The sequence below is a fragment of the Stegostoma tigrinum genome, chromosome 10, assembly GCF_030684315.1.
Source record: "Stegostoma tigrinum isolate sSteTig4 chromosome 10, sSteTig4.hap1, whole genome shotgun sequence".
Classification (NCBI taxonomy): domain Eukaryota; kingdom Metazoa; phylum Chordata; class Chondrichthyes; order Orectolobiformes; family Stegostomatidae; genus Stegostoma; species Stegostoma tigrinum.
In genome coordinates, this window is record NC_081363.1 from 81409637 (window position 1) to 81427829 (window position 18193).

At 40.1% G+C, this 18193-nt stretch overlaps 1 protein-coding gene across 4 annotated transcripts in view; it reads right to left on the minus strand.

The window, feature by feature from the left end:
• The window catches only part of rad51b (RAD51 paralog B), a 521470-nt gene that overhangs the window by 464745 nt on the left and 38532 nt on the right, over positions 1-18193 (minus strand). For all 4 annotated transcript variants that reach the window (XM_048538505.2, XM_048538503.2, XM_059649305.1 and 1 more), the window contains exon 7: positions 15104-15287. In XM_048538505.2, the coding sequence (XP_048394462.2) occupies positions 15104-15287 (184 nt within the window). The remainder of the gene's footprint in view (positions 1-15103; positions 15288-18193) is intronic.

The window sequence follows — 18193 nt, forward strand, 5'->3', positions numbered from 1 at the left end:
CACACCTCTGGAACAGGTAGGACTTGAACCTGCCCTCCTGGCTCAGCAAGATCATCCATGCAACATGGCTGCTTGAAAATAGATGCAAATACATCAGTCTTCTCTTTCACACTAATGTGCTGATCACCCCGTTATAAAGGAGCCAGACATTTGTTAAGTCTCCACTGCCAGTGAGTTGTCTCATTCTGCATTTCGTTCACAAAACCTGTAGAGCACTACAGAGTTTGGATCTGATCTACCAGCTTTGAGTTCATTTTCACACTTTTAAAGGGTCCCTGACGCTACTTCTGGAATGGCTTCCTACTTTTTTGACTGAATCAGAGTTGATCGCCTGGTTTGATGGCAATGATAGCATGAGGGGATATGCTGAGCCATGAGGCATTAATGTACTTGCATTAATTCTTCTGTTGCTGATGGCTCAAATCACCTCAGAGATGCCCAATCATGAGTTCCCATATCTATTTAGCACTGGTAGTGCCACACTACATGACAAAGGTATCTTCAATGCGAAGACGGGCGCTGCTCCCCGTGAAGACAGTGCTTTGTTTGCACTTAAAAATGCTGTCCTGGATATCCGCAGCAGGTAAACTGGTGAGGACAGGTCCAGTATGTGTTTTCCTCCTGTGGTCTCTAACCACCTGCTGCAAATTTTGCCTAGCAACTACTTACTTAAAAAGACTAGCTAGCTCACTGAGCCATGCTTGGTGATGAAAGTGCCCAAATGCAGAGTACAATTCTATACCATGGCCACCTTCAGTGTTTCCTCCAACTGGAGCTTGACGTGGATGAGTCTGATTCACTTAGGCATATGTGACTGCGCCAGTTTTGGCACAAGACCCCAAGGAGGGCTGCGCCAATGCCCAGTTTCATTCCTTTTTGACTTTTCTGAAGAACTCTGGTTCAACTGAATGCTCAGAGACATCAACATGATGGAGTCTGGAGTCACAGAGGCCAGAGCAGGCAAGGGGAGCAGATTTGCTCTGCTGAAGGACATTTGTGAAGCACATAAACTAAGGAGCAAAAGTAGACCATTCAGCTCCCTCAACCTGCTCTAAGAAATAAGCACAGGGGTAGGCCACTCAGCACCTCAAGCCTTCAATGGTATCACGGCTGATTTATCAGTTGTTCAAATTTCATGTTTTTTTTGAATTGAAAATATACAATAGTTTCACTTCCAAGACTAGCTGTTAATTTCAGTGCACCTAGAGCAAACGCTCAAACCCCAGGATTATGAGCTGAGGCTACTATTCCTTATCCTGTGCTGTAAAATAGTTGTCAGTCCACACAAAACCTTGAGACAAACAGCCAGATAATCAGTACTTGAGCCTTGACTGAGGGAGGATCATTTACCAGAACACTAATAGCTTGAAAACATCTTCAAATACTGTATTGTCAAGGGATCTTTATCATCCAGCTGGACAGTCAGTCTAACTGCACCCCCACTGCATCAATGATAATTCTACACCCAAGTGAGACCTAAATGTATGTTCATCAATTTTTTAAAAAATGTGGTTGGCATCTAAAAGGATGTGCGATTAATCAATTTTATTAGTGGCACAAACTTCTTTCAAATTTTGGATGAGCACCTGCCTTTTGGATGTTCCTACACACAAAACATCATTGTATCACATCACTGAACAAATATTTCAATAAGATTAGTTTTTCAGTTGTCCTCCCAAGGTATAGCAGATACAAAAGAATTCTAAAAGATGCTAAAGTTCATGCAAATTTATTTTTTAATGGGATCTGATGTCTTGACAGCCTCTCTGCAATTGCTGAATCTGGAATTGGAAGAAATGGCGCAAAATTGAATCCTGGCCTCAGCAATACCCCTTAGACTGGCAGTCCAATTCTCATCCTCCCACTAAAATAAAACAATGAACTGCAGATGTTCAGTGACTGCAGTTCTAATGAAGAGTCACTGGACTCAAAACATTTACACTGCTTTCTCCTCACAGATGCTGCCAGACCTGCTGAGGTTCACCAGCAATTTCTGTTTCTGTCTCATCTTCCTACAACTTCCTGAGAACAAATGGGGCCAAGGAATACAATCAGCTCAACATTACTATCTGTTGGCTGAAGCCTGGTACTGCAACTGAACAAAATAAGCCAAAGGTTTGAACGAGTAACTCAATAACGACAATTCAGCACTGTACAAAAAAAAACTCAAAATGCAGTGAATAGGTGGCAGGCATTGTCTGTCTTCTACATATTTCAGACTCTATAGTTCCCTTTCCCCAAAAGCAACACAATCTGGAGTAAAAACAAGACAGTCACACGGTAGGGAGAGGAAAGGGGGCGATAGACACACACTAAGCACAGAGAATCGACGAGAAACAAATTCTTGGAGAGCTTGGACAAAGGAAAACACAGAAGCCTAAAAAAACTGGGGAAAGAAAAATAGAAATCAAAAGAGCATCAGACAAACTGGTGAGAGAATTAAAATATGACAAAGCAACAGATGAAATTGAGTTCAACTGCAGGCATGAAAGAAGCTGGCAGTAAAAAGGAGAAAATAATACTGCTTTAGAAAATTTCTAATTTTATTTGCCCTTAATAGAATGGATATTACTGTACCTTAGCTTGAGATAAAAAGTAGCAAAACTCAAGTAAATAGTCTGTAGAGTTTCAAACAAGCCAAGAGTAAAGGTCAATCAATATTCTGAACTTCAAAGTTATTACAGGTTGTAACATACTCCATATTGAATGCTAATCATGCAAGATTTATGGCAATCAGGGCTGCAGGTAAAGATGCTACTGTCTGTATGTCTAATCTTGCTGTAATGCCTGGCTTGCGCTGTGTTAGCTGATCTCGAATCTGTGATTAGGATGCTATAATGCATCTCAGTGCCTCCAAGAATATTAAACATCAATTCAGTCAATATCGCAGTTATTGATCCACGTCCAAAAGGTTTGGCTGCAATGTAATCTTCATGCCTTTCCCTTGGAGTGCAATGAGAAGTAGTGAAAGGGCTCAGTAGCTAACTAACAAGGTGAAGAATCAAATTGAATTAAGTTGAATGGTCACATGCTCAAATGAGTAGAGTGAAAAGTTTAAACATAGCCATCTTAGGTAAAAAGGTGCCTAGGTACAGCTTCTTTAGTTACTAGATCTTAGAAAAAAGACAAATAAAAAGTCCAACATTGCAGAAATAAAAGTTCAGAACAATGGTCTTCCAACCCGGACCACGGCGACATCGAGCTCTGACTCCAGACAGCACTGGGGTTCCTCTCGAAGTTCGTGAGTCTGGGAGACTGCTCTGGAATCGCCTTGTGACCAGGAGACCACACTGAGGCCATGCCATGCCGAGACACCACCGTGCCACGTCAGGAACACTACTCCCACAGTCAAAACCATTTTCCGATTGTTCGATAAGATGATTACATGCATAGATATTTTTAATCAACCTGTTGAGATATATTGTGACACGGCTCTGAAATAGGTAGGACTTGAACCCACGCTTTGTGCACTGCCAGTGCACCACAAGAGCCCATGGTGAGGCATATACATTGGAAGGATTTTTACTAGTTGCCACAACCACCAGTTGCAATGATTCTTACCTGATGCTCCAGACCCAGAGTGATGGCCTCCACTTGGTAGAACTAACTCAAGCAGATTATAAAACCTGCACCTTCAATCTCAAAAGCCACAAGCCTCCAGAATATACATGAAACCAGAGTAGACCGTAAGCCCTTTGAGCTTACTCTGCCACTTAATAATCATCGTTATAGTACGCTTCAACTTGACTTCCTCACCTGCTCCCCAAATCTCTGGATTCCTTGAGAGTCCAAAAATCTTTTTATCCCAGCCTTAAGAGTATTCAACAAGGCAGCATCCTCAACTCTCTGAGGTAAAGAATTTCACAGATCCACAATCCTTGAAGTAATGTAATTTCTCTTTATTGTATTCCTCACTGATCAGGCCACACAACACTAAAACATGCACTTCCTAACAACAGACAACTGTTCACATTGCAAGAACAACATGAAAAGAAAGTCCAAAACAGAAACCAGCACAAAAGTATTGCTAGTCACAGGAGCTAATTTGGTCATTAATCCACATTATCCTTTGTTCACTGGTAATATCTCCTCTCTCGTCACTCATCCATAAAGTCAGAGCACTCTGCCATAGTTCTCCACAGATATAAATAATCTACATCTACTATGGATAGTTTCAACAGGTAGCCTACTTCTGTTCAATAACAAGGGCCATACCATCTGGATTAAAATCTCAGTAGAAGGAGCTGAGATGCCCATTTTAACAAGGGCACAACTCAGTTTCCACATCCAGCTGGACACACCATTCCCTGTAACATGTGGCTGTTCTGTGGGCCAATATGTATCATGTGTAATTTTTTTGCAAATCTGATGTCCAGTTGTAAAGGAGCAGTATATGATACGTGCAACACCGAAGTATTACCTTGCAGGTTATTGCATTGTCATACATATGTGCAGCCTGGCGGGAATATTTTTGGAGGTTGTCACATGGCTTCCCAGCTCTAAAAGCCTGATCCCACCAAGCTTCCTTCATTTCCAATATTTTTATAACCATCATAACTCATCTGGCCTTTTACACGTCTCAAATTTCCTTCACCCCCATATTCATGTCTTCAACTGGTAAGATCCCAAGTCCCAAGAATTCTTTCCCAAACCTCTCCACTGCTCCTCAAACCTACCTCTTGCACCAAATGTTTGTTCAACCATCCAAATAGCTCCTTTATGTGACTCAGTGTCAACACCTGTCTGATAATGCTCCCGCGAAGAACTTTGGTGTGTTTTCGTACAGTCAACTCTCGAGTTCAATGCACATTATCACATTCTAATAAACAAGCACTGAGTGAAAAATTTATAATATGACCCAATTTTCCTGGATTCCTCACAGTGCTTGAAAAATGGTTCATTAACTTTTTGAAACTCTAGGATTTTCCAAGAGGATTGGCAAGCCTGGACTCTACACATCAGGAATATCGGCAGAGCCAAAGGACGAACATGGGCTCCACGATAAGCACAGCCACTACAATCACAATGTATTCCTCAAACAGGTTTTGCTATCCATTCATGCTATGCGAACATCACTGGCAGGTTACATGTTTATCACTCAATTCTAACCAATGTTAATACACCTTCAGCGCTGTTAGGAAGGGAGTTCCATAATTTTGACCCAGTGACAATGAAGGAACAGCGATATAGATCCATATTCCAGGAATTATGTGTTGAGCCTGGAGGGAGATTAGTTAATAAGGGTTAAGCCATGCAGCTGCTGCACTTCTCCTTCTAAGTGATAGAGGTTGCAATTTTGGAAATGTTGTCAAAGGAGCCTTAGCAAATAGCTGGAGTGCATAATGTGGTACACACTGCCACCACAGGTCAGTGGTGAAATGAGCTGATAGTGAGCTGATCAAGCAGACAGCTTTGCTCATCAGATCAGTGAGTAAGATGTCAGTATTGTCCATGGTTCAATGATAGCGCTCTGTGTCTGAGTCAGAAAGTTGTACGTCAAGTCCCAATTGAGAGACATCAGTGCAAATTCTAGGTCGACAAACCCTGTGGCAATGCACTCATATCATGATGTTCTAAATGTCTGGGCAAGCTCAGCAACCATTTGCAGCCATATGTAGATTTAATTTTTATATGTGTCAGCTTAGCTCAATGGATAGTGCTCTCAGTTTGGAATTAGATGATTGTCAATTCAATTCCCACTCCAGAAACATGTGCCCAATCTAGTCTGACACTCCAATGCAAGATTGAAAGAATGATGCTGTTGGGGTTATATATTAAAATTAGTTTTTAAACTGAGGCCTTGACTGCTCTCTCAGACAGATGTTAAAAAAAATCCCTGTGGCGCTACTCGCAGCAGGGGAGATTTGCTCAGAGTTCTGGCAGATTTTTGTTCCTTTAACTAAGGTAATTAAAAGCAATGACCTGTGATCTGGCAGCCTGGTCTCCAGCATTGGGCACTAGTTAAATTTGTTCCTGCAACACATGACTTTGAGGTTAAAGTGAAATTGAAAAATTCAATAGACATTCATTACGTATCCTGATATATTCAATCGCAGGCACATCTACCTGGCTAACATCAAACTATTCAGTTATAAACAGCAGAATGCTTCCATCAGTCCACCTGTGATGCTTCAGGTGACCACAGTAAAGGTGGAACCTGAGATCTTTATATCCTCAGGTCACACACTATCATACAATGATGATATAATGGGCATATTTCTTAAAGGTATACTGCATACTAACTATAAGATATAACACTGCTTATTTATTCAATGCTGTTTTATAGGATCTAGCAGTCTACAAAGTGGCAACCATGTTTCCCACATTTCAACCGTTATTTAAACTTCAAAAACAAAACGTATTTAATTAGCTATGAAGCATGTGAGACATCTCTGGATCTTAAAAATCATGTTTTAAATGTGTTTCTTTCTTTTATGACCACTGGTACTTACCTGCTGCTCCAGCATAACATAGAACATAGAACTGTACAGTACAGTACAGGCCCTTCAGCCCACAATGCTGCGCCGAAATTTTACCCGCAACCTAAGGTCCATCTAACCTCCACCCCTACCTTACACTATCATCCATATGCCTATCTAATAGCTGCTTAAATGCCCCTAAAGAGGCCGACCTCACTGCCTTCTCTAGCAATGCATTCCATGCCCCTACCACTCTGAGTAAAGAACCTACCTCTGACGTCTCCCCTATATCTACCTCCACTCACTTTAAAACTTTCTCCCCTCAGGTTCAAGCAAGGTAAATCAATGGAATTAGGAATGGAGAGAATGGAGGAGCCATGACAAAGAAACAAAGTGAGTATTAGGTATTATTCTGAGAGGAATGGGAGTGAAAATTAGATAAGTTTTTTTAAACTGTATCGAACCTTGGTTAGACCTCTTAGAGTGTTGTAGGCAGCTCCAGTCTGTATGTCATAGAAAGGATACCGAGGTACAGAAATTGGTGCAGAGAAGGTTTACAAGTATAATGCCAGAAATGTATGAGTATACACAATCAGGAAAAGACTGACAGACTGAGTTCCTTCTCTCTCAAAAATATGGCATAGAGTGATCTATTAGAAGTCTTTGAAGTTATACAAGTTTTCAACTGAGACAGAGTATTTTCTCTTATGGTGAAGAGCATAATAGTGGTTGTCAATGTAAGATGATCGGTAAGAAATCCACTAAAGAACGCAGAAGAAACTTCTTCATCTGAAGAGTGGTATGGGTGAAGTGAACGGATTGAAGGGGAAACTAGACAGGCGCTTGAGGGAAAAGGGAAAGAGATTTCCAATGGTAAATTTAGATGAGAAAAGACAGGAGGAGACTCAAGTGGAGTTTAAGCACTAGAATAGAACGCTTAGGCTGAATAGCCTTTTTTTCTGAGCCGTACAAGGGATATATAAACAGTCTACTTGGCTGACAGCCCATCATGATCTGTATTAGACTGTCAAGGAAAGTCAAGATCTACATCCAGCCATACCCTCTGTGCCTTCAGTGCCCAAACCTTCAAAGTGCAAAAAAGGGAAAACAGTGGAGCTGCTTGAAGAGGGACCAGCCATTTAGAGATGTATATCATTTGGATTTGTTGCACTCAGCCATAAATATGAGAAGCTCATTAAGATTTCAGGGCTGACATTTGTTCCAAATTAAGTTTCATGAAGTGATGTGACCTACTGTTCTTTCCAAAGGAAAGTAAAATCGATCATATTAAAAAAAAGTCCAAATCTAACTTTGAAGCGAAGGTTTATTCCAGTGTTGGAGCCAGGAAATAGAAATCTCACAATTTACTGCTGTCTTGACAATGGCATGGAAGCTGAACTAAACTCAGCATTCTAAACCTCTGAGCATCTCGCTGCAGCATTAAATAAATCTCATGAGCAAACCAGCTGTATAAAATGAATAAAATACATACCCTAATATAGATGTATCGTCCACGTAAAGAGCCTTGAGAACCATCTAAAGATTAAATGTTTGTTGTTCAGGTGGAGAAAAAGGGCACTGTGACATTGACAATTCCAATCTGTCACACTGCCAAGAGAAAACTGTAGACAGACAAATGACCTGCTCCGGTGCTGGAGATGGGCTTCCAGTCAGAGTTAATTTTGCCCCTTCAGAGTTCTTTATCATGACCATCATCTGATTCAATACTTACAAATGTCACAACATTACTGTTGTGTATTCATCTACTTTTCATCTGCCTCTCATGAAACCAATGGGTTATTCAGGCAAAATAATTTGATTGCAGTCTTGCCCAGGATTTGACAGCAAGTACCAAAGGGAGTCAACTGCCTAACCTCACTGTACCACCACTCCAGCCATTACCAATTATGGCTACAAGGACATCAAAGCTAGGAATTAAAATTCTGGGATACGTAACTTTTCAAAATGACAGACAGGAAGGCAAGGGTGGTGGGGTATCATTGATATTACCAGATGGAATAAAGCATGATAGGTGAGAAATGATCCTTGATTGGAAAATTTGGAATCCAAATGCATAAGGTTAGAATTATAAAGAAGGCAACATGAAAGGTGTTGTCTATTGACACTCTAACAGTAGCTATACAATGGGACAGTGAATAAATCAGGAGATAATGAGGACATGTAACATAGGCAGTACAGTTATTGTGGCTGATTTTAATCTTCACGTAGAATGGGGTGGTCAGATTAGCAGAGGCAGCCAGGTGAGAGAGCTAATGGAATGCATTTGGGACAGTTCCCAGAACAATTTGTTGTGGATCCAACCAGGGATCAGGCTAACAAACACAGAAATTGCTAGAGAAACTCAGCAAGTCTGGCATCACCTGCGCGAGGAAGCAGATGGTTTAGGTCCAGTGACCCTTCTAATTTGGCTACTTTGGAACCTATGATGTGTAACAAGGCAAGTTTCATAGATAATATCACAGTAAAAGGTGGGCCAGGAACAGTTACCATATGTAGTACATAGCATCTTTAGAACAGAATCACAGAATCTCAACAGTGTGGAAAGAGGTCATTCCATTTGATTCCAGCCTGGAAGTCAGTTTTTGATTACTATGTAAAAAAGAACTGAACCTTTTGGTTTGACACCAGCCTGTAAATCTGTTATGATTCAAGCAGATGGCAACACTTGACAAGTCAGATTCCAGCAAAACCTGGTGTCATAGGCCAGAAATTTATTTTTGCAATTGGACTATCATCGTCAATCACTAAATCACATTCAGAAGAGGCTGCCAAATGTACTTTTATTAAAAAAGAATAAGTTTAACATACAAAAAGAAAAAAAAAAATCAACCTTTATTTTCCAACAAAATTCTTCACAGACACTCAATGCCAATGAAGTAACATGCTTTTATTCACCTCAAAATTTCTTACTCAGCTGAGGAAGACACAGTACTTCTTTATGACAATTTTCTGCACATTTGCTTGATGTAATTCTCTTTGTTAACAGACAAGCTAACTCACTGATGTTTCTTCACTGATCCCTTAAAAAACAGCTAAGGATGTTTTTCAGTCTTGTACACTAAAATAATTTAAGACTTCTTTCTAACTCTGTTGATCTGTAGGAGGCCAAAAATAAGTGACCATTCTACTGGTAAAGATCTTCTCTTCTGGAGTTCAACCTACTTCCCCTTCTCCATCTACAAAATCTCAAATCACTAATAAACAGCAACTGTCACACCAAGTAGCTTGATGAGTCATTTGCTCAAGTCAAATGATTACTCAGAAAGACCATCTTTGCTCAATATTCCAAATAACTTTGACTCTTAAAAACAAAACATTAGACCTCCACAGCACTGAAAACCAAAAACCTTTTTTGCCTTTGCTTTAGAATCCAAATTCCCAAAAAGACTAAGTTCTCATCACATTATATAAACCAAATAAACCCCTCAGTTTGATTCTAGACTTTCGCAACTAAGCATATTCATTTATTTCCATGACGATATTTTGAAGTGGGAGGCATGCAGCAATTTTTCAGGGTGCAGAACACAACAAATATGTAGACGTTGGAAGCGGAGAGTAGAAACAGCAAGCTGGACAGTTACGGCACTTTTTTAACTACATAGCCAGTGGTTTATAGCATTTCCTATTTACATTTCAGATTTCCTGTATGTATGATAGTATGCTTTTGTAAATAGTTTCTGGCTTATTTTCACTGTGGATACTTGGCATCTGTTTCCGTGATAGAGTCAAGAGTTGAGCCTAACGTCCCAGAAGATGATTTCACTTGCCCAGATCGCCAGGGAATCAACTGGTTTATTTCAACTACAGCTTTTGATAAACAATCTTGTTGGATGCGGGAGGTAGAAGAATTCTCCCACACTTAGTTTAGGCTTTATCTGTCCAACACTGTTGCAGGAAAATCAAACACGAGTAAGAGAATATATCTTCTGGAAGTATTGTAAGTTCCTCATGATGTAAAATAACAATAAACAGGAGGAGACAGCTATTTTGAAATATAGATAACATTCTTACTTTACAGGTCTTGTGAAATGGATCTAAGCCAAATGGTGACTATGTGGAGTTTGCACGTGCTCCCCATGTCTGTGTGGATATCCCTCAGGTGCTCCAGTCTCCTCCCATGGTCCAAAGATGTGCAGGTTGAGTGGATTGGCCATGTTAAATTGTCCATCATGTCCTGGGATGTTTAGGTTGGGTGGATTACCTATGGGGAATGCAGGATTACAGGATAGGGTAGCGGGTGTGTCTGCGCAGGATGCTCTTCGGAGCATCAGCGTGCACTTGATAGCCTGTTTCCACACCTTAGGGATTCTACGATTCAATAATTTTTAATTAATTCATGGGATATGGATGTCACTGACCAGGCCAGCTTTTATTCCCCATTTCTAATTGCCCTTGAGAAAGTGTAGATGAGCAACTATCTTGAACACTGCAGTCCTTGATGTAGGGACACTCAATAGTATTGTCAGGGAGTTCCAGGATTTTGAACCAGAAACAGTGAAGAACACCGATCTCGTTCCAAATCAGGATGGCATGTGGCTTTGAGGGAAACTTGCAGGTGGTGGAGTTTCAATGCATCTGATTCCCTTATTCATCTAGGTGATGGGTTGGGAAGATACTGTCAAAGGAGTCTGTGGAATTGCTGTAGTGTATCTTTCGGATGGTATACAATGATGCTATTTTGCATTGGTGGTGAACCCACTGAATGCTGAAGTTAATAAATGAGGTACCAAGCTTGTGGGTTGCTTTGTCTAAATGAAGCCGGGTTTCTTCAGTTTTGTTGCACTCAGACAGGCATGCGTAGACTACGCCATCACGTTTTTGACTTGTGTCTTGTAAACGGTGGATAGGCATTGAGAAGCAGGCACTGAATTACTTGCTATAAAATTTCCAGCCTCTGATATGCTCTTGCAGTACAAAACAAGATACAATTCCTATCTTGATAACAGGCAAATTCAGCAAACAGAAGTTGCTTGCTAGGCCACTGCAGTTACCGTGGGTCCGGAGTCACATGTAGGCCAGACCAGTTAAGAATGGCAGATTTCCTCCCATTAAGGGCATTTGCAATTCAGATGGGTCTTATAAATTCTGAAAAGCTGGACTCTTGTCACTTTCCAAATACTCAGATCCATCTTAATTTCAACCCAAATTCAATATCTTTTATCAGCTTTTGGCTGTCAGCCAGCCTCTGTTTTGCTCGTCCAGTGACATTACTACCGCATTACTATCTCTGAGAATCGGACTGCCCTTAATTATTTTTAAAACCAACCTGTTCAGGCAGGTTTTGACACACAAATGGAGCAGATGGTATTTGAAGCTGGGCCTTGTAGCCAAAGATACTGACACTACCGCTGTATCCGACTCTATATTTTTCTTTTGAAAGCCTAGGACCTAAGGAAACAAACGTAGCTCATGACAGTCCCATATACAATCCCGTTCCTTCATCAAACACTGTCCTTCATGTATATCATTAACAACCAAGTCAGCAAAACATTAAGCGGTCTTTCAGTTTTCTCACTGCCAAAACAAGCTGTTTGGTCTGAATGCATTTCTGGGGAGTCTCAAAGACAGACTTTCCCATTTGAGCAATTCCCCGTTAAAGAAATAGTCAAGACAAAGCAGTCCATCTTACTTTCTGTTTTTGTTCAAGTTGTTAAATTTGAGTGCAGGCATTATGTATGTTTTGATTAAATGTACTTGAGTGGCAATCTTTATTTTTTCATTGACTGGCAAGTTACTAAGATGGAAAACAAACTCTCAGCAAATGTAGCAAGAACATAATTTCCAAAGAGCTGATTTTTGACTCTTAGTGTACTAATTTGATCACAAGAAATAGGAGGAGTAAATCATTCAGCTTACTCCAGCATTTAATAAGATCACAGCTGATCTAACTAAGCCTTAGCTTCCCCTTCCTACCTGACCCTCATCTCCTTGTTGATCAAAAATCTAATTTATGTTATGCTTCACTGGAGTCATGTGTTAGTAATCAAGACTTCATATTCCTACAGTCGTCACAAAAGCTAAAGATCTTTCAAAGTATGCAAAGTTCCCTAATTTACCGTTTTTCAGATCTGATATAAAGCAAGAACTAAGTTTCTGTACTTACCAACAATCACTATTCATTATTATTAGTAATTAGACTCGAGTTACAGGTAAACAGTTATAAACCACTGGATGCTGCTAATTAAAACTCTAATCTGCTTGTAAACTACTCCTTACAGACACATAGGCTGACAAACAAACAACAAGGTAAAATAGGTTAGTAACAGAAGAAAATAGGAAAGCAGTTCATTAGTCTTTGTTCCCAGATACTGTTATTAAGATGATCCTTACGACTCTTCTGCTGGTGAGATGTTGCTTCAGTTGTTTTTCTTTGGTTGCTTCTACTAGATGGTAAGAGACACAAGCTGGCTGGTACAGATATTTGAAGTCTCTGATTTGTTGTTTAAAAGTCACAGCTTACAACATTGTAGAAAAGATAAACTGCTTTACTTTAGGCTTACACTGAGTTTAGACTACAGTGAGACTGCTCCCTTGTTGAGGAAGAACTGAACACTCACTCTCTTTGCAATTTGCTCCCAGCTCCAAGCTGATCAGTTATCTAAGAACTAATCGTGCAGTTGTTGGACATAAAAAGGTGTCTGTCACTGACAACTATCACTCGTCCACAGACGAATCAACTTCTTGATCAAACAGATACTTACAGTGCATACTATGGGTCCCAGCTTACTTGCCTTTCAAAACTTGTGGCAGTCTTGCAAAACAGAGTTGTTTTAACAATCATTCTCACTTCAGTCTCCAATTAAGTAAAAAAATTCATGATCCTTACACTTAACCTTGAACATATTCATTCAATCAACTGCCTCCAATACTCTCTGGAATCAAAAATTCATGACGCTCCGAGGCAAGTAATTTATCCTCATCTCGATCTTAAATAGGTGATCATTTTCAAACTGAGTCCCCTATTCTAGACTTCACCAAGGAATACTATCCTTACAGCAATGAACTTGTCATGCATCCTCACCATGTTTTATATTTTGATCAAATCACTTCTCATTTTTCTTAAACTCCAGTGAGTTTAGGCACAATCTGCTCAGCCTTTCCTCAAGATAACCTCATTCAGCTCATCGATCCTTCTCCGAACTATTTCTAGTCAAATATTTTATTTCATTAGTAAGAGGATCTAAAATTCACACAAAGCTCTTGGCAGTGGTCTACCCTGTTACAGGTTCGGTACAATTTCTTTACTTATTTTATTCTGCTTACAATAAAGGCCAACGTTCCACATACTTCTTAATTATTTACTATACTTGCATATTAACCTTTTGCAATTCATATAAGACGACACCTGGACACCTTTCTACAGCAGTATTCTGGAGGCTCTCCAGTTAAGCAATATCCTCCACTTCTTTACTTCCTGCCAAAACACAAACTCACATTTTCCTACATCAACTCTACGTGATAATTTTTTGCCCACTCACCTAACCCATTTATATCACTTTGCAAACTCAAATCTTCCCTACAACTTGCGTTCTCACCCATTACTGTATTGTCAGCAGATCCGGCTTCAACAATCTTTGCCCCTTCTTTCAAATCACAATGTAGATCGAAATAGTCGAAACCCAGCACTTGTGCCCAAGGGTCTTTAATCATTACAGTTTACCAAGCTGAAAATGATTTATCCCAACAATATGTTCTGCTGCTTTGTCAATCCCTCCATCCATGCTAACCTATCAGCCTAATATGACAAGTCCTATTCTTATGTAATAACCTTTTGCATGGCATTTCATCAAATGTTTTTTGGAAATGCAAATACACCACATCTAACGGTTTCCTTCATCAATACTGCTCACTACTTACATCTTTAGACAGCTCAAAACAAATTTGCCAAAAACAATTTAAAATTTTCTATTGATTACATTTACTTTGAGTTTCTCTTTCCTTTTTCCTTCATGATTTTTTTAAAATATTCTTGCAATAATTTAAGTTTTGTGGTCTGAAGACAGGCATAAAATGCTTTCTTCAAAACTTCTGGGTGTTTCTCTTCTCCCACTATTAATTCAACAGTTTCATAATCTGAAATAGCAATGCTCACCTTAGTTACTATTTTCCTTTTTATAGGAAAATTCTACTTGTAGAAGCCCCTGCTATCATTTTTTATAGATTGGCTGGATCTCCTGCAATTTAATTTCTCTTTTTTTAAAAAAGTCATCCTTTGCTGATTTATACAATCTTCTGGCCTATTATAATCCTCACCTATATAATTTATTTCAAGGAAGAAGGTTCAGCATTAAGTTGATTGTGGCAACTATGTGTAGCTCAACATATAGAATTAATTCTAAGTATGCATTATGTCTGTAGACTAGCTACTAACAACAGCTCTACCTGAACTATGTCAAGTGCTCCAGATATGAACCACCAGTGATTTGGAAAGCAAGTGGGCAGAAAAACAGATCTAACCTTTGTAGGCTATGGGTTTCTAAAAGAAATAATCGCTCAATGTCATTACTTAGGCACTGCACCAACATCCAAAGCATGTAACAGTTCTCTAGCTGTATTATCTCTATAGGCATGAATACAGTGCTGGCTCATTTTATAATAGGTGCAACAAGTTCCAAAAAAAAACATATCACAACAACAAAAAGAAGGCAGACCTAGGGTCTTACCGGAATGGAGAATTCTTCTGCCAAAAACTTTAGCGTGGCAGCTTCACTTGACAGCAGGTTACTACGTTCTGACAGGTTACCCTGGATTCTGGTGTCAAATTCTTTGCGAACTACTGATGCAACTGAGTCCACCACAATCAGTTTTACACCTTTCACGATTATGTCTTCTTCCAAGGATTCCACTCTGGCATTAAAAAGGGAATAAAATGACCTTAACACTGAAATAACTCTACAGTATCCCATCACAAAGCGACGCCTTATTTACATGGGCATGGTTCTTGTTTCTGGTCAAACTTCCTCTGAAACTCCTGTTTATGTGTCAGCCAGGGCTCCCTGATTGAGGCTGTTGACCTGGTCTAATCAGGAAATTCATATTCGGTGAAGTCGACTCAGCTGACCCCGTGACAATCACTACAACCCGTTTCAGGCCACTGAAAAAATGTAACGGGAGTGTAGAAGCAAACAAAGTATTTTTATCACATCCATTCTTGTCCTTGTCACAGTTCAAAAATCTCGACGGAAAGTAAGGGACAGTTTGCTCTCGTATACTTGTAAACAAGATCATAAAGTACAAAAGGTCTTACCAAAGTGTAGTCACTGTTGAAACAAGTCAGCAAAATTGGGCAGGGAAAACAGCACAATAATCAATGTTGGCTAGGCCACCAGGTAGAATTTGTGCCCCAGTTAACGAAAGAACAACATTCCTGATAGTGCTCACTCCTTCGATATGAAACTGGAGTGTCATCTTAGACATCTGTGCTCAATATGTCTGGACAGCAAGAGAGTGTTACTACTGCACCACAGCTGACATACAAATCTGAAAGTCTAAAGTAAAAGTGTCCGCTTGTACCTCATGAACCCCTACAGTGTGGAAACAGGCCCTTCAGCCCAGCAAATCCACACCGACCCTCAGAGCATCCCATTCAGACCCATCCCCTAAAACCCACCCAATCTCCACATCCCTGAATATTAAGGACAATTTAATATGGTCAATCCACTTAGCCTGCACATCTTTGGACTGTGGGAGGAAACCGGAGCAACTAGAGGAAACCCACGTGGACAGGGGGAGAATGTGCAAACTCCACACAGGCAGTCACCCGAGGGTGGAATTAAACCCGGGTCCCTGGAATTGTGAGGCAGCAGCGCTAACCACTGAGCCACCGTGCCGCCCCTATTTCTGAAGGAATATAAAAGATCATCTGTCACAGCCACCAGGGTTTTGTCATTACAACTATACCATTATTGAAATTTTCTTAAGAATGTTAACAATTTATCTAATACAGATACAAAGATTTAACACAGGATAAAAGTTGTGTGAAGATGAAAATGAAATCAGTCTCTTATATTGCTGCGGACCTGGGTTGCTTGGAAACACTCTTTCTGACATGAACAGGTTGAAAGCTAAAGTTAGATTCCGCAGCTACACTAGCTCCTGTAGTTGAATAATTGGAGGTTACTCCCAAATATGGATTCACTAAGCAGATTCTGAGAGGAGCGAAGGCCCCTTTTACCCCAACTTTATCACGCTCTGGCTCTTGGCAGCCTGCTTCAGTATAGCAGTCCTTTAGCTGGTTTTTGTCCTTCCTGTGTCTCCCTGTTTCAAGCAGTTTTGGCTTCATGGTTTCTCTCTCTTAGCGGCCAGATGGCTCCCCTCACCCAACATCATCACAATCAAACTAAATGACTAGAAATGTTAACTTGAATCATTGTACCGCAAAGCAAAGTCAATTATGCTGGAATTCCTAATCTGCACTCCAGCAGCATGGAGTCTTCGCACCATTACAGGATTCAGCGGACAGGCCGCAAACCCTTAAATTATTTAATGAATCTTTGTGATTGAATCTTTAGATAATTTGTCTTTTGTCAGAACTCATCTCAGTGGGGCCAGCTGTCTGCTTTGGCTCCAGTTAAATCCATAAGAGAAGTCATATGGCTTTTAAGAGCCATGTTTAAAAGCTCCTTTTAAACAAGATTACAGTTTGTTACAAAATGTATATTCTAACTATGCTTTGACATCACCCTTGATACCAAATGTCACAACTCACTGGGAATGAAATCCCATTATTCCCTAAAATATGACAAATGTTTAACATTTACTGAAACAAGCATGAATCGCAAATTGCCTCAGGCTGCCAAATACACAACAATAAAAATAAACTTTATATTGTAACACTCTTAGCTTTATCCCTTTAAAACTCCGTGTGCACGCACACACAAATACAGCACCCCACCCACCCATGAAAAGCAAACAAATACAAATATTATAAGTGGAGGCAAAGGCAAATGCATCAGAGGAACACAATTCTGTATCATCAGTTCAAAATCACAAAAGATGATGAGCTGGCACGGCAATCACTTTGGTTCTTTGATGATGCCTCGATGTTATCTGCACTGTGATTTTGAGCCTTTAGTTCACTGGCTGCTTGGCTAGATCTTTACTTTCACAGACTTTAGAATTATTTCTTTCAGAACTCTGAAAGTAGTTTTTCCCTGCTGTTTTTCCCACGAGTGCGAGAAGACAACTTTTTCAGAGCAAGAGAACTGACAGAGGTGCCAATCCGGAAAGCTGGTTTGTATGCTCTTCTGTTTTTGCTCTCCTAACAGAGTTAAACCGCAGCTGGGCTAATCAGAAGGCTGTACTATGCTGAGTTCTCCTGAACCCACAACAACTGTTGCCAATTGAAAAGCCAATCAAAATACTACCTTTGGGCAGTGATGCTCTGAACACACAGATGGTGACACTTTATCTGGGCATAATGCTGTAAAAGTAACACTGTTGCAGATGCATCAGTTAATTACAACTGTTAACTCCGAATCTGCAAATAACATTTGAATCTTCTGCCCTTTTTAAAGCAGTGCCTATTTTTCTCATTTTTGGTCCATATTCCAAAGCAGAAAAAAAGATGTGGGTTGAGAAAACCTTGGCAGTTAGGATCAAGAAAAATTCCATGGCTTTTTACACGTACGCAAAGAACAAGAGAATGACCAGAGAAAGGGTAGGGCCAATCAAGGATTGCAAGGGGAATTTTGCACAGAGCCTAAAGAGATAGGAGAGGTCCTTAATGGATACTTTCCTTTGGTATTCACAAC